This window comes from Fringilla coelebs (genome assembly GCF_963513975.1).
Source record: "Fringilla coelebs genome assembly, chromosome: 3".
Taxonomy (NCBI): Eukaryota; Metazoa; Chordata; class Aves; order Passeriformes; family Fringillidae; genus Fringilla; species Fringilla coelebs.
In genome coordinates, this window is record NC_140030.1 from 37,018,946 (window position 1) to 37,039,997 (window position 21,052).

Genomic DNA, 21,052 nt, shown 5'->3' on the forward strand with positions numbered 1-21,052 from the left:
ACAACTCTCGACAGAGCCATTGGTTCTATCTTCCTGCCTGCCCCCAGAGCTATTTTGGCTAGGGGCAGATTAGCTGTGAATAAGGTACATTTCCCCTTACCTGTTTCTGGTGTACAGCAAGCTGCCTCCCATTCTGGTCAAGTTCTTCTCACTCCCAAAAGCTGCCAACAAAACCGTTAGACTGCGCATGCAATTGGTAAAAATTAGAGTTTCCCTTCCATCGAGAAATTATAATTTTGCATCACTAATTAAACAAAAACACTGAATACAGAACATGGAAAGTAAGTGTTACTTCTTTTTAGGTTTGAGAGTCCTCTGCTGTCCTGGCTGATCCTGTGATAAATCTGCCCATGTTCAATATTAAAATAAAAAGTAGTGATGTACGCTGATTATTACAGCAGGTAGATTGTCCAGTCCTCATTTTAATGGTCTCATCTTGATTTCAATCACAGATGTACCCCTGATTGAGGGAATCAGAACCCAGTGCTCACACCTTTATGACTTATCAGTACATCAGAATGCCAGGGTGGAAATTCATACAGATTCTTCATTGCACCAACTGTACACGTGCAGGCTCTCGACACAAACTTAGCAATGTAAATCCAGCTGTACAGATACAACATACTCCTCTGAAGCCTTATAAAAATACCAGTGCAACATAGAGCCATTTTACAAAACAATCATCTTTATAGAAAGGTATTTTTGTGGTATATGCTGAGGTAAATAACAAAACCAGACCCAAGAGAGGGCATGACCAGTGTTAAGGAGAACTCCGGATGAAATTTGGCCAAAAGCCTGTTTTATAAAAGCTAATATTTACCTACCAGTTACGAACTCTGGTAAGGTGCTTATTGCTGCAATACTTCAATATTATTCTTCAGTTTACAAATTGAAAAATATATGAAATTAGATCTGTATGAATGTTAGGTATTAGCTGTCACAAATTTAAAAAGGCATTGTACCAAGTTTTCTTAATTGTTTACTAACCAATTTGATTGTAGCAGGTAAATAAACTACAGCATACATTTTACCTGACACCATGCATCAAAATCACCATAAAAACTAAGTTTATCAAAGTCCAAGTCCACAAGAAAAACATGAAAAAGTGCAAATTATGTACCCAGTATTTCTGTCACAGCTGTTTTTTCTTAATATGGCATGAAAAAGGTTTACAGCATATATTAAGAAAATTCTTACAAGTGCTCACCTCAATGTTTATATATACAACATTTTGCTCAAAGTGCTCACTATATGAAAAAACTGATTGGATAAAAATATTTAAGCAGTGCTTTCTGAACGTTCAGGGAAAATTCATATAATACACCAGTCCCATTTGTTTTCCTCTTCCCTCAGTGCAATGAGATGCAGAAGTCACATCAACTTCATGAAAACTTTGCTTGTCACATTGCCAGAAAACCTCAGTTACAGTGGCATTCTTGGTGTCCCATTGGGAGTGGGTCTTTTATTTTTTTGCAGGTGGCTTTGATGTTTTCGAGATCTTACTACTTTCATTCTTACTTCAAATACTTCTTGTATGGCTTTTCGAAAACAATGGAAATTGTAGTCTATTAATCCTACAGAGACAGAAATGTTTTACATATTAATAAAGGCATTCATATATATAACGTAATGAAAATACTGCTTATATTCTATGTTTAGTGATATACCATACTCTGTCTGGAGGTCATATTCAGTGAACTGTCCAAGAATTTTTTCTGTGCTAAGGAAAAGCACATTTGAGAAATACAAACAATTCATAGTAAGCATTAGAGTTTGATACAATGTCTGCTACTATATATACTGGTACATTTTAAGAGAAATCAAATACAAGTTCACTGGCAGATTACAGATCCATAATTTAATAAAGGGCCTTGAAGAAGTGCTCAGCATACTAGAAAAAAACCTGAAATCTTTCATAAAATATGGTGTCATTTGGAAATCTGCTTTACAGAATAACTGCGATAAAAATAAGTACCATCTATTAATCAAGAAATCTTCATTTTTTGACAATATATAAACTTTGAAATGGATACTTGATAGAACTGTTACCAAATCTCAGCTAGCTGTATTTCATCTTACACTGTAATTAAAAAGTAACACAATAGACATGCTGTTAGATTAGATACTTACATAATAGGCAGATAACATTACCATGTTAGTGGGCTGAATGTAATCCCACAGAAAAGCTGTAAAGTCATATTGGTAGTCAATTGGAAGATTTACTGAGTGCTACAGTTCTGTAATACCACAATATAATTTTAGAATTTTGGTACTGAGCTCATGAATTCATTTAATATTAATGCCATAAGCTTTCTTAACTCAAATACTGCAGCATTTTCCACTTCAGTTTTCCTAAGAGGAAATGCATATTTTTAAGTGGTCTAAATCCACCATGTTACACTTTGGTTTTTTTCCCAGAAACTGTTTTCTGTCTTCCTATAGTTCAGACAAAATAGTACTTGGAATTCACGAGGCCCAAAAAGCTCATCTCCATAATACCAGAATTGTACTGCAGAAGAGTGAAGGCTACCAAGTGTCCCAACTATGCAGACACAACAACCTCACACAGTTATGGACAAACCCTAATGGATGTTTATTCAACATGGTGTCTTTCTGAAACAGTGCTGTTAATAAGTATGCAGAAATAACACTTGTTATGCTTTCTACAGAGAGCAACTGCATCCAACATTCATAAGCAATAAAGGTGGTAGGGGTATGGAAGAGACATTTGACCAGTTTAAGTTCTACAAAAAGCTCACCAGGCTGTCAAACAGCCCAGCAGACATGGTACAAGTGCTGTGTTCACAAACACACCAACACTGACTGGTGAAATTACTATCACAAGATGGGACACATGAACCCAGATGAAAGCTTGCTCTTCCACTGCTGAGTTTTGGTCTCAGGGCATCTCACAAAGACCAGCAACTCAGTGAACATCATGCCAGTGGGCAGAGAAGTCATGAACTAAGGGTTCAGTATTGACTTGACCATGGTCAGAAAGATGACAAAGAAATTTTATGCACTTTAACTGCAAAATTAAAGCACTCCTAAATAAGACTAGGTCCTAAATATGCAATTTTTCAAAAGCCTGCTTTCAGATATAAGAAAAGTAAGAACATTCTATCAGTCAGTTTCAAAATTTTTCCCTTGGTTATGGCAGGCAAGCTGTACCAAATGTGTATGCTGGTGTCAACAGGTACAAACCAGTATCAGTGAAGATAAATTAACACAGTCTTACAGTTGCAGGTGGAAGCTTTACTGCTTCAAATGCTTTCATATCAGAAATTTGTGAAATACATTTATGATTTCATCCCATCTTAATGCCTGCACAAGTACTTTCATCCCTTTAAAAATGTTATGTAAGCTTTATCAAGCTGTACTTACCTCAATATTTATGATACAGTTAGAAACTGTTATCAGCTAACGACAACCTCAGTTATTCATTAACTCACTAATACAAAGGAAAATTAATGCAATACTAGAAAAGGGGAAAATACCTTTTCTCTCAAAGCTTTCTTCTCTGACAAAACAAACAAGAGCGAGGAATTTTGTCACCTCTTTTAAATAAAGGACAGTTGTATTATTCAGTTTTATGATTGCCATTGATTCTTTGTCATAAGGGGTTCCAGTGCCATCATCTTTAAGCCTAAAGAGCAGTATTCAAACAAACAAGAAAAGATAAGACACCAGATTAGGTAATAAAAGTACTGCTACATTGGTTCTCTCACCAAACAATCTCAAATTTTATGAAATCTTAATTTTCATCTTTCAGGGAGACTCTTCTTCAAACTACACACTAGTAAACTAAGAAGACAAAGAGATTAAATTGTTTATCACATCACACACCAAACCTTAGATCTGGGGCTAGAAATCAGATTGTTTGATTGCCAAGTGCCTGAACTGGAACCTCATTTTTTCCTCAGTAAGTTACCACCTGTTTACCACAAGGCTGCTTTTTTTTTTTTTAATCAGTGCTTTATATTATGACTTATCATAAACATGTGAAACAGTAGGTCTGTACTGATAATTCCAAACCCAGTAACCTTGCTTGAGTGATAGCAGCTGACTGATAGTTTAAGACACCATGAGACATTCCTCAGGAGATGTTTGCTTTTGCAACATATTATGAAAAGAGACTTCTCATTCACAGATGCTGTGTCATGATGATCACTGTATTATGTTTTTGTACATTGTAACATTGTAATTTTATCCTCATTCCTGAATGTACACAGATATTGTTAAATGGATAGTTATCATCACCACCCTCCCAGAACAATTAGTCTCAATAATATATTAAAGTGGCAGCAAGTTCCACAGATGGTCCAGGAACAGAGGACAAAAAATTAATTGTAATATCATCTTTAGTCTGTAACTAAAAAATGGCAAGCAGATCTCTGGTGATAAATGCTAAATGGCTACACAAGCACAGTGGCAGAATGATATTTTGTAAATAAAGAGCCCCACAAGTGGTGTTGTACACATAAATATTAAATGCACACTCCGCTTTTGAACTACACAGCAGAATCTTTCTCTTTACAAAAATCAGCATCCTTTATTTTATAACTCTGTAAAACAAGTTCTTACACAGTTACTGAAGTGATGACTCCAAAATCTGAAACATGTGGTAGAATATACAAACTTCAGAGATTTTAGGTTAAGTATTCAACCTAAAAGTTTATTGTTCCAGTGCTTATTGCATGTGTGCACCAGGACTCTCCCTTGCACCTCTTCCAAGAATGCAAGAAGTCTGTCAGTGGGTACAAATGCAAAGCTAGCCCAGCCTACCACTCTCTAAGCATGTTGTGCATTGGCCTCCAAGTGTAAGCGTCTTAGTGCACTAATTCCTAATGTGCCCCTGCCTTTCCCAGGAATGGCTGGCATTACATTTGGCCGAGGGCCCAGCCACTGAACACATAACTTGCAATGAGATGTACGTGCCAGCCCAGGAGATTTCCACTTGCCAATGTACAAGAAGGGGAAATTGAAAAAAAATCAGAAAGGTCATGTAGGGAATAGAGGACGAACAGAGAACTGAAGTGAGAGTAAAACAACTCTCTGAGGCTATTAGAGGCTACTGACTATTAAATAAAACTAAATATGGCCCCACTTCTTTTTAAAACAGGAGGCATCCTTCTGATTTCATCCCTAGGGAAGAAAAAGATGATGTTTACTTTTATTTTAGGTTGGTTTCTTCTGACTTCTTCCTCCAAATAACATTATTAGCATAGAAAGAGAAAGATGCTCACAAAAGAGACTGAACAGGGAACAATGCTTATGGCTGGGAAGGATCAGTCCCTCAGAAGCCAACTGTTTTCTCCTCCCGTCCTGGCAAAATACCCATTCTCATTATTGTTTACACCCACATCACTGGAATTTTGACGCTATTCAGATTCTCAGTACACAGCTTTATGGAAAACATTCACAATTTACTTACCCATATATACAAGAAATGTCAATCACAACATCTATCATATCACAGCAGAGCTCGTAAGTTTGCATATCCACTGGAGTGCTGTCTGTTGCAATATAGATCTTACTGACTACATCAAATAAAAATGCTTTTTCAATCCCAGAATTCTATTCAAGAGAAGAAAAAAAGAAAAATAAAGTGGAATCCATGTTTTCAAATTAACCCCAACCTTTTCTGTTCCCTTACTTGCCTGTTATACAAAAAGTCTAGGCTAAAGAAATTAAATTGCAATCAAGCTCATTTTGAAAGAACTGTACATACAGCACTGATGTATTTGTAGCAAACCATAATGCCCACAAACCTTCCAATATTTTCTGCCTCTGAGCAGACATAATGCCAAGTGACACTTCCAAACTGCTCCACCTGGAGAGATTTCTTTTCAGTGGAAAATGAGGGAGGGCAAGGGGGGAGCAGAAAAATCTTCCAAGTTCAAGATTTTAGTGTTTTAATTGTAGCAACAGACAAAAAAGAAAGCTGTAATCTAAAGTTACTCTAAGTGGGCATATGAGAAGATAGAAACAAGGGAAAGAAAACGCTGATGGACAAAGAAGACAGTATTGCTCAGGAACTGATTTCCAAGGAAATTAAGACATTTTTCCATTGCAGTCTGTAGGTCTTCTACTGTCTGGTTCTGCAGAACACCTTCTAGGATCACAGGAGAGAGACCAGCATTGTGATGGTGCTTTCAGGCTTCATGTAGCACTGGTAGTTAAAGCCATGTTTAAAATGCTAAGGCTTGCTAAAATGATGACAGCTGTGTTCCTGTGATCCTGCCAAGCTGATTAAGACACTCTCCATACTGGAGATGTATCATATTCACAGCTCTGAGAAGCTAGCCAGGAATGCTAGCTCTTACTCTTTGTGTAGATAAGGTAAATAAGCCATAAGCCTCTGCTTCCTGGAAAAAAAAAAAGTGTACTTCTTAACTGAAAACAGTAGCCTTGCTGGCTCATGTCAAAGGATTACACCTGCACAACTGTCCCATCATGAAAAAAGGGCAATTTCCCAAAATTGCTAAAGCACAAGCTATAAAATACTCTTCAGTATCCATCTATATGGGAAGACAAGCAATTTTCTCCATCCAACTGAATTGTCTCCAGAAATGGGATTCCCATTTTAACATGGTTTGGGATTGCTGCCACAGTAGTTCTGTAACCAACAAAAACCACACTGAAAATCCCTAACGAGTTTTAATAGTTTCAGCTTCTTTTGTACAGTTACAGAACTTTTCCATTTTTTCTTCCTTCTTTTCTAAGTCAACTGTTTAACACATAGTTAAGTAACTAAAGTGACTCTCCTGCTTTCCACATTTCCTGAAATAGGCAGAAAAACTTCCAACACTAGCTATGCTACTGAACAATGGCCAGCAGTATTTTGGACATTTTCTTAAAGAGGTGTCATTCCTCCATCACTGCACACAGAGCTAAGGCTGCAAATATCCATTAGTAAAAACAGAGTATAGAGGCGAATTTCTTGTATTTCATAATGGAAAAGACTCTCTGAGTGTCCTACTTCAGTAAGTCAATAGTACAAAAATATTAAAAACAAAGTATACACTGTGGATATCTTAGATATATGGGCTGAAGCACAGAATGTACAAGGAGAGTCTCAAAGAAATGGCTTTGTTCAACCTGAAGAAGAGAAGACTCATTGCTATCTACAAATACCTAATGTAAGAGTTCAGAAAAGCCAGAGCCAGAGCCAAGCTCTTCTCAGAACTACAATGTTGAAGGACAGAAGCCAAAAGGCACAGTCTGGAATTCTGACTTGAAACAAGAAAAAAAAATTAATGGAGGAGTGGTGAAGGATTAGGAACATGCTGACCTGGGAGTTTTTAGTGTTTCTATCCTTCCAAATGCACAAAGCTGAAGTGGACCCAGCCATAACCAACTTGCTGTAACTGGCCTGACTCTGAGCAGCAGCTGATCTCTAAAGGTCCCTTTCAGCCTTCAGGGTTCTATGAGTCTATGTTCTTTGAGCACAAAGAACAAAATGTATGCATATTTAAGCTGCTTGTTCTGGCCACAGATGGGAGTTCTGTAATTTTATTTTTAAAATAGTAATTCTGACAGCACCTCACACAGTTAAACAGATACTGTCAAATAAGATTAATTACAAGACTCTTTTGAAATATCATGTAAGTACATAGCTGTAACTCATTGCCAAAATTGTATTTGAAAATACAAGTCATTTCAGACAGAAGAAGCTGAAACTTGAACCCTGCAGTGTCATTCATGAGAAGTCAATGATGAAGTTTTGTATTACAAAAAGAGAGACATAGCAACAATTTCAGCTGTACAGGTAAGATGCACTTAAAATTATTAAGATGCCAATGACAATATAATAACATTTAACAAGTGATTTTTTCATCTCAGAGCTCCAGGTGCTGCAGCTTGTCTGTACTTGCAGTGACAGTTCAGAAAGTTTTCTGAACGTTTGCCATGAAGGTCTTGAGACATTCTGCCATGCCAGCAGTTACACCTGCTGGTTAAGGACAGAAATTGGTCTCTTAAACTATGCCTGTTTTCAATTGCAGCCAATCCATTGTGGTAGGACCTGCTAAGAAACTGCACATATCTGCTTCTTTAGAACTTTGTATAGCGACAGAAATCTCTGTGAAACAGTAGGATGGTAGTAACCACTAAATTTACCCAACATGCCTTCAAATATTTCATTTCCCAGGGTTTTTAGTACAACTGTAACCAAAAAGTCAAAGGATTTCCCAAAAGTTTTGTGTGGAAACTACTCAACACTCCACCCTCCACCTGCTACCCCCAGCCCACAGAAGAACCCAAACAGAAATTGTAGAAACAATAATAAAAAGTCATAAAAAAGCAGGAAAAGGTGGATTAAAAGTAATATTCAAAGAGACATTACATCATTAATGCTTAGGGAAAATTACAATAAGAAATCAATTGTTTTTGTACTGGAGCTGGTGGGTTCCTTACTGAATGAAAGGCTGGCATTGATTGAATGAGAGCAGGGTCTGAGTAAACACCAGTTCTATCTGACACAACCCTACAGTCTGCAGACAAGATGCAACATGTGCTAAAGGCACTCTGAAACGATGTAAGAATATTCCATGGTTAAGCTGAACCAAGAGAGTCATTGTGAAAAATCTGCAATGAATATATGAGATTTTATTTTGGATAGGTAAAAACCATGAGGTACTTGAAATTCAAACCATGTCTCTCAACTATGTGGGGTGTGATGATGCAGAAGACAGTTTCTATTCCTTAAATAGAATGGGTTCAGTAAAAGTGGTAGTATTCCCCCAATTCCTAGGATAGGTAAGCAGGCCTATCTATTCTGTCTTTAATGTATGAAAGTAAGCCAGAATTTGGCCCTAAAAAAGCGACTCTCAAAAGAACTCAAGAGGATATTGCCAGTCACATCCAGTTAGTAATTAATTTTGGACAATTATTTAAACAGGCCTTACATCCCACAGCAGATTTCATGAATTCATTTTTATCACTACATTTGAATTTATAGTTTACAAAATTTAAATCATTAAGTGATCAAAACTGTATATAGTTTTATTTTAACTATAATAATTGTTTGTCTTAATACATACTTTTTAATATCCCTCAAAACCAACCAAACAACCCTCACATGAAAATACGCTCTCCCATGTCACATAACTTGATTGGTTAAGGCCACAGTAATTAAGAAACAGGCATCATTCTATATGAAGCTGGTGTGTTAGTCAGATATGATTAATGTGGATTTTTAGTGCCAGTTATTTAATGACTTACAAGCTGTTACATTAAAGAATGCAGTATTATCACACTGATGGTTCCTCAAACATGCTCACACACTGTGGCGTAATAAACTGGGGAAAAAGCCTGCTGTGAACTTAAGAGTGATAGCAGATCTATTTTTGTAATCGTCAGCTTTTTGTGTTGGAAGTCTCCATGGCATAAATGAAAGCACTTCCTCGTGAATGCTGCTGAAACGCAAAAGTAGAACACGAATACACCCACGCCCTGATATCCAACACGCTGGCTTCCTGAGGTAAGGCGTGACCAAAATCCATGCCAAAATTCGTTGTGATTAAGTTGCCAAGGTAAAGAGGCACCCCCTAACTAATTGTATGAGGGAGAACAATGTTTTATCTACCCTGCAAATAATAATTCTGAGTCTCTCTGTCTACAGATAGAAGATACTTGTAAAAACAGCAAGCATGCTGAGGACCTAGTGATGCAGCTACACATGGCCCAAGGTCATTTAGAAATTGGAGCAAAGAAACAGTCTGAGACTTTTGCCATACTGAACAGGGGAAATAGTACACCTCCCTCACTTTAGTACACATCCCATTTATTTGAAATACATTTTCTTCCTTACCAACTGTACCTGATACTGCAGGTGTGATTGAAGCTGGGTGTTTCAGACACACGAGCAACTGTCATATGTCATTCAGGAAGCTGTCTGTGCTCAGTTCATGTGGAGATTCTGTACAAACCCTTCACCAACTCCAAACAGTGAGGAGACTCCATACAGAGATCTGACTCACAAAGAGTGACTGGAGTGACTGGCACAGGGAAGACTATTATTCAGCCAGCTTTCTTGGAATGACTGTGTGCCAAAACCACTATCTAATTGCTCTAGAATTGTTGTCATCATTTCTTCATTACCTTTCTGTCATGGAGTTTTGAGACTACATGATAATAACTGGTATACAGTCCAGCTGTTTTGGAAGAAACAGATCTTTGTAGCAAACTATTCATTATGAAACAGTATAAATGTGCTGTTTAATAGTAAGAGAATAAGTTTTAGAATGACCTTCCTCTATTCCTAGCTTTCCCTGTCATATCCAACTTTTATCTCTCTCCATTTTCACACTGAGAAACCATGAAGTCTTAATTTTATCTTACAAGCTGTTGAATGATATTAAATAATTTCTTATGTCAAAATCACAAGAAGACACAACAAAGTATCTTGCTTGGAAATTGAAGCTTCAGAAATTAGTGCTAGATGCTAAGCAAAAAATTAGAATATTGTGAGAAAGGGTGCAGTTTTCGGAGCCATTATGACCTGATATAACGACCACTAAAATAGGGAGTTTTCCCCTTCTCACAAACTACTCACTGTGCTCCCCTTCACTCACTGCCCCATGTTTCCATCTCTTACCTTGTGTCAGAACAAGAGCATGTTGGACTCCTCCATCACCTGCTTTTAACTAAATTAAGCAGTGCATAAGTGCATGGTATAGTAACCCCATGAGGGAACAAGTGAGTGTCAGAGCCAGCACAAAGGCAAGGAAGGGATCAGACATACAGGAAGAGTGGAGCAAGCAATCTCTTCCACAGTGGTAACAAACCACTAGATATACAAGACTCCCTAAATGGCCTTCAGAGTAACAATGGAAGCAGTGAAAATTGTGGTGGACTCTATGTCTAAAAATTTCATGACATAAGAAGATTTTTTAAGCTCAGTAAACTTTCCGATACAAAGTAAAATTAATTCTGGGAAGCACTACAGACAGCTCCCCATATGAGGTCGGACTAGATTATGTTCCTTTAAATATTTATTCATACACGGTTTAAGTGCAACTTCAACACATACATGCAGCACAGACTTTTGCAACATTCAGATTGATGTTATGAGCAGAAAAGTGATGGCAGCTAACCCATTTTATGTGACTCAGGAAATACTCTGAGTATCTCAGCAGCTCATCAATGCTGTTTAATAGACATGGTGGTGATGCCAAGCTGCATGGAGGTGCATTTCAACTAAGTTCTGATAATTTCTCTGAGAGTTCACATTGCTCATGATCTCTAAGAAGGCAGTGAACAGAGTATCTGAACATGCATGTTGGACACAGCCAGATCTACAGACAAAGGACATAATAAGTACTTACTGAAATAAAGATGTTAAGCAGGTTTTCCAGTGTTGGGAGCTGTGGAATCAGTTTCTGTACCACTTTGCTAAATGCTTCAAATATAGAATGATCATATATGCTTGTCAGATAAAAGCTGGAAAAAAATGTCACCACATTTTCCTTTTAGCCACATACTGTGAACATGATGTACCTTTCATAATATGAGTGAAATAAAATATTGTCAGACAGTAAGTGCCTACACTAATGCAATTACCCCCTGTGATCAAAAGTCATAAAATTATTGAAACACAGGACTTAATCTCTATACTAAAAACCCCCCAGCCTAGACAGTGAAACATAGAACTCAATGTAGAACTTTTTAATGCAACTCCCATGCTGATATTCTTACAAAAATATTTATCAAATTTCAGGAGAGGAGTATTACTGAATATGCTTATTGTGATCCACTTTTTGAAAGCTGTGGACCCATTTATCAGTGCAGTGATGTGGTGGCATACTTAAGAGCTCCAAAGAGCTGACATGTTCATGGAGCAGGCCTCTCTTTTTAATATATTTGTACTTGGCTTTAAAGTGCTGAGAAAGCCATGACAACCTGATGTTCTCTGGTTCCCAGTCTGCAAAGTCCACTACTCGTCACCATTTGCTAGAATAACCCATTTTACCAGAAGACACAAGGCAAAGATACAGCACAAGTCTTCCCAAGCGGCTCCAAGCAGGCTGCAACAGTGAGGATGAGTGACTGGGAGGGACCATGTGGCACAGAGCTTTCAGAGAAGGCAAAAGTGATGTGGTGGCATATACATCCATGGCCTGGAACTCTACTGGTTGTTGTCACTGTCCAAGCCAACTTATTTCAAGACAGCAACTGCAGCAAAACCTAATAGGATTCTGACATGTTTGTCATCTGTTATTAAGCAGCTCTCCATCTTTCCCTTCAAGACAACAATCAGAAATAGGATACTTTGGCTCAGGTTAAATGCAGTATCTCTGATTATCACTTTCCTTCATATATCAAAAGCATGTTGCCTGCTACTTCAAGAGGACAGAAAATGGTAACTTGTCAAATAAGCTGCTCTCCTCTCTAGCATTCTCTGCACAGCAACTTTTCTCACCTGAGGTGAATCTTCTCCAATCCAGCATCTGCAAGGTCATCATTTGCCCTCTGGTGAATATCCCTCTGTGTTTCAATCTTATGGTCATCAGATAAACCATCCACTTTATGGATAAAGATTTCAAAGTTGATATCTGGATTCACTTTATAGGCTCTGGTCACAGTAAGATGCAGCCGAGCTAATGCTTCCATATAATCATCCTAATAAAGGAAAAAGAAGAGCTATAACTTAGGAAAGTATTTAAAGATATATATATTATATTTTATGATACTTATTTTTAAATAGTACTACAGCTCAAAAGCAGCTTGATTTTTTTAATGTTTTATAAGTAGAAGCCTGAGCCTACATCCAGCATGTGCACCAATCTCATGCTGTCAGCACTTAGGAATCTGAGCAAGAACCTTGAGATGTTAAAACAAATTAGATAACTTCCAAACACCCTGCAGAGAGAGATTAAAAATAGCCAAGCTGGTCTTCAAGTTTTAATGACTTCTTTTAATGTGTGTTTGTGATGTAGATTATTTATTTGCTTTGAAAAACCCTGTGCTTTCCAACCCATTTGTCTATTGCTGAAGGAAGAAAACAAAAATAGCTTAAAGCCCCTTTTTTTACCTGAGAATCAATAACAAATATCAGTGCTCCAGTGCCTCTGAAAATCATCTCATAATCAAACGTAGGGTCAAAGAAGTCAATTTGCCCAGGAAAATCCCATATCTGAAAGTTGACAAAGGAGCTGTTGGAAACATCCTCTCTGCAGATCTTGTTTGTGCTCTCCAAGAAGAGAGTCTCATTCGGCGACATTTTGTGAAAGACAACTTTCTGAATGGAAGACTTTCCACTTCTTCTCAATCCCATGAGTAGGATTCTTGGCTTAACTTCAGTACTGAAGGGATCATTGAAATCCAAAACTGAATAAAATCACACAAGAAGAAAAGGAATATGCTATGGCAATATAATTAGTAACTGCCAGATAACATGCATTTGATATTTATTTCCATGAAATTTTTATATTAATTTATGCAAATGTTACCAATGTTTAAGCTTAGAGAGCAGTGCTACAGGCATTCTGACTTGAATTATTTGTCCCTTAGGGTATACTATCAGAAAATCTACTCCTCACTTCCAAGACAAAAACTGCAGAAGGTTTGACTGCTCTGTTTGTATGTGAAAAATCTGTTATCACACATAGACATCTTTAAAAACCTAATTTTACTCTAATTAACACTATGCCACATATATTCTCCTTTAAAAGAGTAGCATCTGATAACAAATACCCTTTCCAGCAGATAGCTACACCACAATGCTGGAAGAACAGAGTAAGACTCTGTTAAGTACCTCTGCATGATCTGAGGGCTTCCTTTCTCTAAAATCAATCAACAAATAAACAAATTAATAAGTTAAATCACACATGCAAGAAGCTACAGAAAGAGTTCAACTCAGCAGGCCCACAGTGCTTCTATGTTGCTTACTGAGCTCATGAGGAGTCTTTTTCTAAGGTGCTTAGGGTTTCACCTGCTGCTCAGCAATTTGTGTTACAATCTGTAAAGGTCTGTTATCCAATAAATAAGATTACAGAATATCATCTGCCTATTTGCAAAACAAAGGCCTGGGAACACAGGGGTTTTATTGTGTTACCTACCCCAGTTTGAAACTGGCACTACTTTTTCTGGTGCTGATGCAGTTATATCAGCATGAAGTAGTTCCAACAGTAAACTATGCTGTTATATGTGTAAGCACACGAATGTATAGCTATCCATTTCTGTACACACTTTAGCTTCAGGTATCTCTAATCAAAACACCCAAAGCAGTCAAAATTGCTGAATTTAGTTAGCCTATAACTTTGAAATGTCCTTTGGTGCTGAGGTGAAATGGAACTGCCCTTATAATGTAAAATGCTTTGAAACACCTCTGTCACACTGCAGTGTCAAACACAAGCAGCCCAAAAAAAAAAATGAGCCATCAGTGCTGAATCCACAGAGTACAACTCAGAGCACACAGAGATCAGGCTCAAAATACTGATCACACAACAGGCTAAACATACTATCCAGTGAGGTTTGGTAGACCTTCTCCCATCCATTGCACCACAGACTATTCAGATCATACCTCACAGCACAACATAATTGCATTTCTTTTTCTGCTGGGATAAGTTTTGAATTGTAAAACTTATCTGGCACACATTTATTCACATGCATCATTCTTGAATATGCCCTGCTTTACTCCCAAAACACGAAAATCCAAAACAAGAAACATCAGTAACAATTTGAACCTGCCAATTTATTACATAGTCTTATCAACCAAAAAAAGATGAAGCTTAAAGGAATCCTTTGCCAAGGAGCATGTTTTGCACCCAGGGGTGGTGGCCACATCTTGCATCTTCTTGTGTGCTTGAAGCCTCATTTACAGCTTTCGGAAACAAAGGGTGTGTCTGCCAGGAGGGTACAGAACCTTGTCCAGGTCTGTTTGTGCCTCCCAAATTTGAGTGACTGAAGATATTGTAGTGTTAGCATAAAACATCTCCTGGCACCATCTACTGGCTTGTGAGAGGTTGTGCCACTCAGTGCAGATCCATGTCACCAGTGACTGACAGAAGTTTTCAATTCATTATCCGAGGGATCCTGTCCATTTCAAATACAACTGAAAGACCATGGCAGGTATTACCAGTTACTGTTTTCTTGTCAATTATCACACATGAGCATTGCCAGACAGGAACAGGTGCACAGGGGAAACACTTCCAAGGAGAACAGGAATAGGTAACTCTGTAAGAATCTCATCCAATAAACACAGCAATGGCCACTTCTGCTGATCTACACACAACAAATTTACAAAGTGTAAGAAAGTGAGGTCAATGTGCTCCTCTACTCTTCCCATCAACTTGAACAGAGGTAGTACTCCTGTGGCTGGGAGAAATGTGCCTACAATACTTCACACCTCCAGAAGAATAATAAACATCTGCTCTAAGATGATGTAAAGATATTTTATGTTTTGGGGGTACAGCCCTGTCAATAAACCAAACCAAATATACAAGATTTAGTGGTGCATACTTCATCTCACTCTGCTTTTTGGCCATCAGAAGAGAAAATAATTTATTCAAAGCTTTGTAAAGACTTTACAAAAACATGTAAAGAACAGGCTTCAAGTGAGGTTTTATTGCATGGTTCAAAAAAATAAAAAGCCTCCCATTTACTCTGGATGCAACTGAACTTACAAAGACTCATCTATGGATTTGTACTTTGTGTCCCCTTCCTCTTCCCACCACAAAAACACCAACTTCCTCCTGTATGTCTTATGACATCTCCTCCACATAATAGATATGACATGCTGTGGCTGATCTGGAGCTCAGCACATTTCAGCTGGCTACACTGTGTACACCCATCTGCCAGCTGCTGCCACAGTGAACACACAAAACTGCTCAATTGTCCCTCTGAGGACACTTCATTTAGCTTTCTCCTCTCTTCTGAATGCCAGTTTTCCTCAAACTTGTGGGAACTTAATAACCTTCGAGACGTCTTTTGTTCAGATTTGGTTGAAGGTGGACAGCAGTTTCCAAGATTCTGAGCATTGATGAGACAACCAGAGGACAAACTACATACCTAACTCCCTTTTCTTGAGAAACAACCTAAAAACCCTAAAATATATCTGAAGAAATATTTAAATATTTTAAATAATTTGGGAATTTTTTATGTTGTGGTATTAATTTATTCCAGGCTGTTAGACTTTTACTAATTATAATGCTTAATAGCAGGAAATTGCTTTCTATTAAAGCCATACTAAAAAAAAATACAGTTGCAACTGCAAACAGAATTAGCTATGAAGAATGAAGATCAGCTCTTCTGCTAGTAAGACTGTTACTTAGGTTTTGAAATCCTGCCAGTCCAAAGACAGGGAAATGTAAGAGTATCATCCAAACCTGATGAGATAGCAAGGCTTCTACAGCACTTCCCTCTCAGAGAGAGTTAAGAGATTACCTTATATGTAAAAGAATTGGACGATGCATTGCCTGCCCACATTCCTCTGCAGGAGTACATGACAACTCCTTTTTTAATTTGCCACAGAAATGCCAGTAGATGTATCATTGCAACTTCCCAGACTAGGTTACTGAGTGAGATCATAATATGCCCAAGAGAAACACTAAACTCTTCTCTGTTCTATAACGGGAAAGATAATTTTCCCTATTGTGAGATGCTACGCATTTCCTGCTTCATTCACTTTTGCAAAGAGTAAATGTTGTAAAATGCCAGTCTCTAATGCATATCAACAGCCCTTCATGTTTCAACTTTTCTAAGCAGCCATAAAGAACAGAAGCCATGCTGGTTAGAGGCCATTCCTTTGAAGTAGTCACAATTTTAGCTCAACAAACCTAAAAGCACTTTCCCCCAGAAAAGCACTCAATTCCTTACAAAACTTCTGTTAAGCGCAGTTGTGTCCTTGCCTGTGGAGTGGTTTTGCATGCATTGCAACATGCAGAAGAGCACAGCTCTGAGGAGTTGAGAACAGCACGCAGCAGTCCCAACCTGTCTCACCAGTACACAATGAATACTTTAGTATCTCCTTTATGCTATTAGATATATAGAGATAACTAAAACACTTTTTGAAGCCCATCCTGAGTTCCAGATCAACTGCAATTAATTGTCAAAGCAGGTGATTACCCGTGCTTTGCGGGTGTATGGTATGGGGATGCCAAGTTCTGTACGTCCTACCACCTTTCAAACATCCAAATAAACCATCACTGCTCATCTGCTCAATAACATATTTTGCTCATGTTACCAACTGCAAGGTAACAAGCCTCTTAATCTAGTTTTGAACTAATACAGCTAATGATTTTTTCCCCCCCACTAATTCAGTTGTATTAAGTTTTAACCATTTCTGTGTAAAGGAGAGGTAGCAGTCCCAAACTTCCTACTCTTACCTTCAAACCCATTATTCCTGTAGCATTTCCAGTACTGCTCTGATTGTGGTATTTGCAGCACTTTGGATTGCTGTCAAGACAATGACCTTACAAAACACTGAACATCTTCAGTGCTAACAGATGGCCTGAGACTAAAGAGTTAACAGAAAAAGCTTGTATGCAATAAAGAAGGGTGTTCAGCTACTGGGGGTTCATAGACATTGCAGAAACACCTGGTGGGAAAAAATTCTTATAGCTACAGGAAAGAATCAGGAGTGTCTTTTCCAGAAGACCAGGTTCCTCACTGCCACAAGTCCAGCACTCTGCAGTGGTATGTCTTAAAGCCACTTCCTTGGACACTGTGCAGAGGGCTTTCCTGCTTCTAAACACTTTTAAAGTGCATCTATAAAAAACATGATTAGGCTTCATGTAAATTTAAAGTGTTTTAAGGTCCCTGAATATGACCCTAAGTGTAAACAAAGGACAAGAGCCATGGTTTCAGCACTGAAGCTGGAGACACAAACCCAGTATAGGGTGAGGGGTGACCAATGTGAAGTTTTGAAATCTTCTGCATCTTACAAGAAGAAATTATACTTTTACTTTTAAGCCTGGCTTCTCTCTTCACTACCAACAGCCATGCATTGAAGCTGCTCTTCTTATACTGCCCTTTTCATTCTTTCTTTGTAGAAAAGTGGAGGCAGTGACACTGAATTTTGGACTACTTGCTGTACAGAGCCAGGAAGAGGGGACCAAAAAAAAGGGGAAAGCCCCCTGACCTGCAGCCCAGTGTTATACAAAACACAGACCCAAATCCCAGCCCCCTCCATTTCAGAGGTCTGCCTCTTTCTCTGGAGAATTCAAAATGAACAGAAAACCAGGGAATCTGGACAGTTAAAATGGATTTTGTTTTAATCCTGTGTAAAATAGTCCCTGCATAGACTGTCTGCTTTTGCTATTCAGGATGTAAAGGTTCTTTTCTGTCAAGTAAAATATTCTGGTGTTACTGTAAAGAAGCAATTGCAATTTTTAGCAATTTAACAATTTCCTATTCAAAAATATCCAAATGAATTTGTCTGAAGACAGTATATGGGTTATTTCTCCACAGAAAATACTAAGTTAGTATTGCACTAAAGAATCACATTAAAATTTATTCTCTTTACATAAAAATGAAGGCAATTCTTTAGCAGGTTCAAGTAAGACTTTATTTAATCTCAGTTATAGCTCTTGCAGTCTAACATTTCTATAGCTTTTAACCAAGAAGGCTTATACTCAAAGCACCGACCTTCCTCCACTCTCCAAAATTACATTAGTAAATACAGCACCTCCTATGGCAGCCTGGAGGACTGGGCCTTTAAGGAGAAGGGTTCCGCACGCTAATATCGAAATAGACTTAAAGCATGCGGCGTTTTATTATGCTCTTATAAAAATGCACTTCTTTTTTTATCCTGTGATACTGAGAGTTCTCCAAGCTCCTTTGTGAAATATGTCTCAGAAGAATGAATTCAGGCTCTGAATGAACGCAACAGGCTCTGAGCTGGCATTTCCTTTTTCTACTGAATGAGACTGCTTTTCCTGGTAAGCCCGTCCTTCTCAGCATCACCATCCATACTGACACGAACATGCAGTGAGTAAGGCGGCTCCCCACAAGCACAGACAGACGGACATTTAGCAGAGCCTGCCACTGTGGGACTGACACTCGCAGCTGCGGAGCAGCCCCGGACACAGGACTGCGTGTGGCCGCTGCCTTTTATAGCGTGACACCCAACCCCCCACCCTTGGCACACTCGGGTCACATCATCAAGCTGTGGCCTCTAATAACTAATAACTCTCACCCCAGACTTGCAAGAATACTGATGAGAAATTACACACACACACTTTGCCTGCACCCCCTTTGCCTCCTCCCTCTTTCCCAACGCTTCCTGCTACCTGTCAGCCTTGCCCCGCTTCTTCCTCAGAGCTCCCTGTACCCTCTGACCCACCGAGCACCCTGTCCCCGTCCCGGCCCTTCCCATGGCCACCTCCGCAGCATCCTCGCTCCGCCCGGCCTCCCAGCGCCCAACCCCGTCCCCAATAGGGCCTGCCCTCCCTCTGGACGCCTCGTCTTTCCCCGCACCGCTGTCCCTGGCTCCCCTCGTGCCCCAAACCCCGCGGGGAGCCTCGCCTCCTCCCTGACCCACATCCGAGGGCCGCCAAACCTCACCTCCTGGCGGCGGCCCTGCGTCCCCCGCCACCGTCCCGGCCTCACCCCGGCCCCCGCCCCGCCTCACTCCACACCCGCACTCGCCGCCGGCCGCTACTCCGCACCCCCTCCGAGCCCGGTGCTGCCCCTGGGCTCACCGGGGAGCAGCCCCAGCCCCCGCCCCCGCAGCCCCGCGGCCGCCGCCCCGCCGCCCCCGGTGCCGCTGCGGCCGCCGCGAGCGGCACTCACACGCCTCATCGCCGCCGCTCTCCGCGTCCCCGTCCGAGAAGGACTCGGCCCCGTCGGCGTAGCCCGCCAAGCCCACGATCTCCTCCTCCTCTTCCTCCTCCTCGTCCCCCTCTTCCTCCTCCGGCAGCTTCCTCGGCACCTGGCTCATGCCGGCCGCGCTCCTCGCGGGGCTCCGCGGCCCCTCTGCCTGCGGCAGGCTCGGGGCGCGGGGGGCGCAGGTCCCGCGCTGGCGCCGCGCCCGCCGCCGCTCCCCTCCTTCCCCCCGCACGGCGCTGGCGGAGCGCGGCGCAGCTGCCGGCGGGGCGGGCGGGGAGGCGGCGTGACCCGCGTCACCTGACGCGCCCGGTCACGGGCCGCCGGGGCCGCCGGGGCCTCCGCGCTCGCCCGGGCCCGCTCCCAAGCCCGGCCGTGCCGAAGGCACCCCAGCGCCGGCGGGCATAGCCGGGCGCTGCGGGCTCACCGGCGGGTCCGAGCGCCGCCGCCGCTCGCCCCGGCCCTGCTGTCCCGAGAGACACCCGTGGGAGCTGTGAACACGTGAGGCGCTGCCCATGGCGTGCGGGGCGCCGCGGTGGGCGAGCGGAGTGGCCAGGTGTGCCCGGCAGCGGCACCGAGAGGGCGCCTGGCGTTTCTATGACAAACATTCCTGCTCAGAATCCTTACAGTCACAGAATCAAATAGGTTGGAAAAGACCTCTGATATCATCGAGTCCAACCTATGACTGAAGACCACCGTGTCAACTACACCGTGGCACTAAGTGCCATGTCCAGTCTTTCCTTAAACACCTCCGGTGACTCCACCACCTCCCTGGACAGCCCTTTCTGAATCTAATTACCCTCTCTGTGAAGAATTTGTGCCTAATGTAGAACCTAGATTTCCCCTGAGGCAGCTTAAGTCTATGTGCTCTCCTCCTGCCACTGGTTGCCAGGGAGAAGAGTCCGACCCCTATCTGGCTACAACCTCCTTTTAGTCAGTTTGAAGAGTGTGGTAATGTTTCCCCTTAGCCGCCTGTTCTTGGTCATGTCCTGCAACCTCATCCTGCACAAACTCCAAAGACAGGCATGGGACTGTCCTGCATCATCTGTATACACTTCCAGCATGTGGGAAACTCTGGGACATGGACAGGATCAGTGTGTGCTTGGTGCTGCTCAGCTCACCCATCTGCCAAGCACTGCCTGCTGTTCTGCCCCATGCTCCTTCCATGCCAACTGTCATCACATGGCCGAGCCCAAAATGTTAAGCTAGGCACTGATGGTGGGAGGTAATGTATCTGCAGTATGGGTTAGAGAGATTATTTTAGAAATAATGAACTTGATTA

General features: G+C 40.8%; 1 protein-coding gene across 1 annotated transcript; it reads right to left on the reverse strand.

Moving 5' to 3' along the window:
• Positions 1-1,153: 1,153 nt before the first annotated feature.
• RRAGD (Ras related GTP binding D) lies at positions 1,154-20,054 on the reverse strand. Its single transcript, XM_084201865.1, has 7 exons — positions 19,738-20,054; positions 13,037-13,332; positions 12,425-12,624; positions 11,331-11,445; positions 5,435-5,577; positions 3,498-3,646; positions 1,154-1,574 (listed from the first exon to the last, which is right to left on the reverse strand). The coding sequence occupies exons 1-7, from the start codon at positions 19,883-19,885 to the stop codon at positions 1,423-1,425; spliced, it is 1,203 nt and encodes a 400-aa protein (XP_084057991.1). The 5' UTR covers positions 19,886-20,054; the 3' UTR covers positions 1,154-1,422.
• Positions 20,055-21,052: the final 998 nt, after the last annotated feature.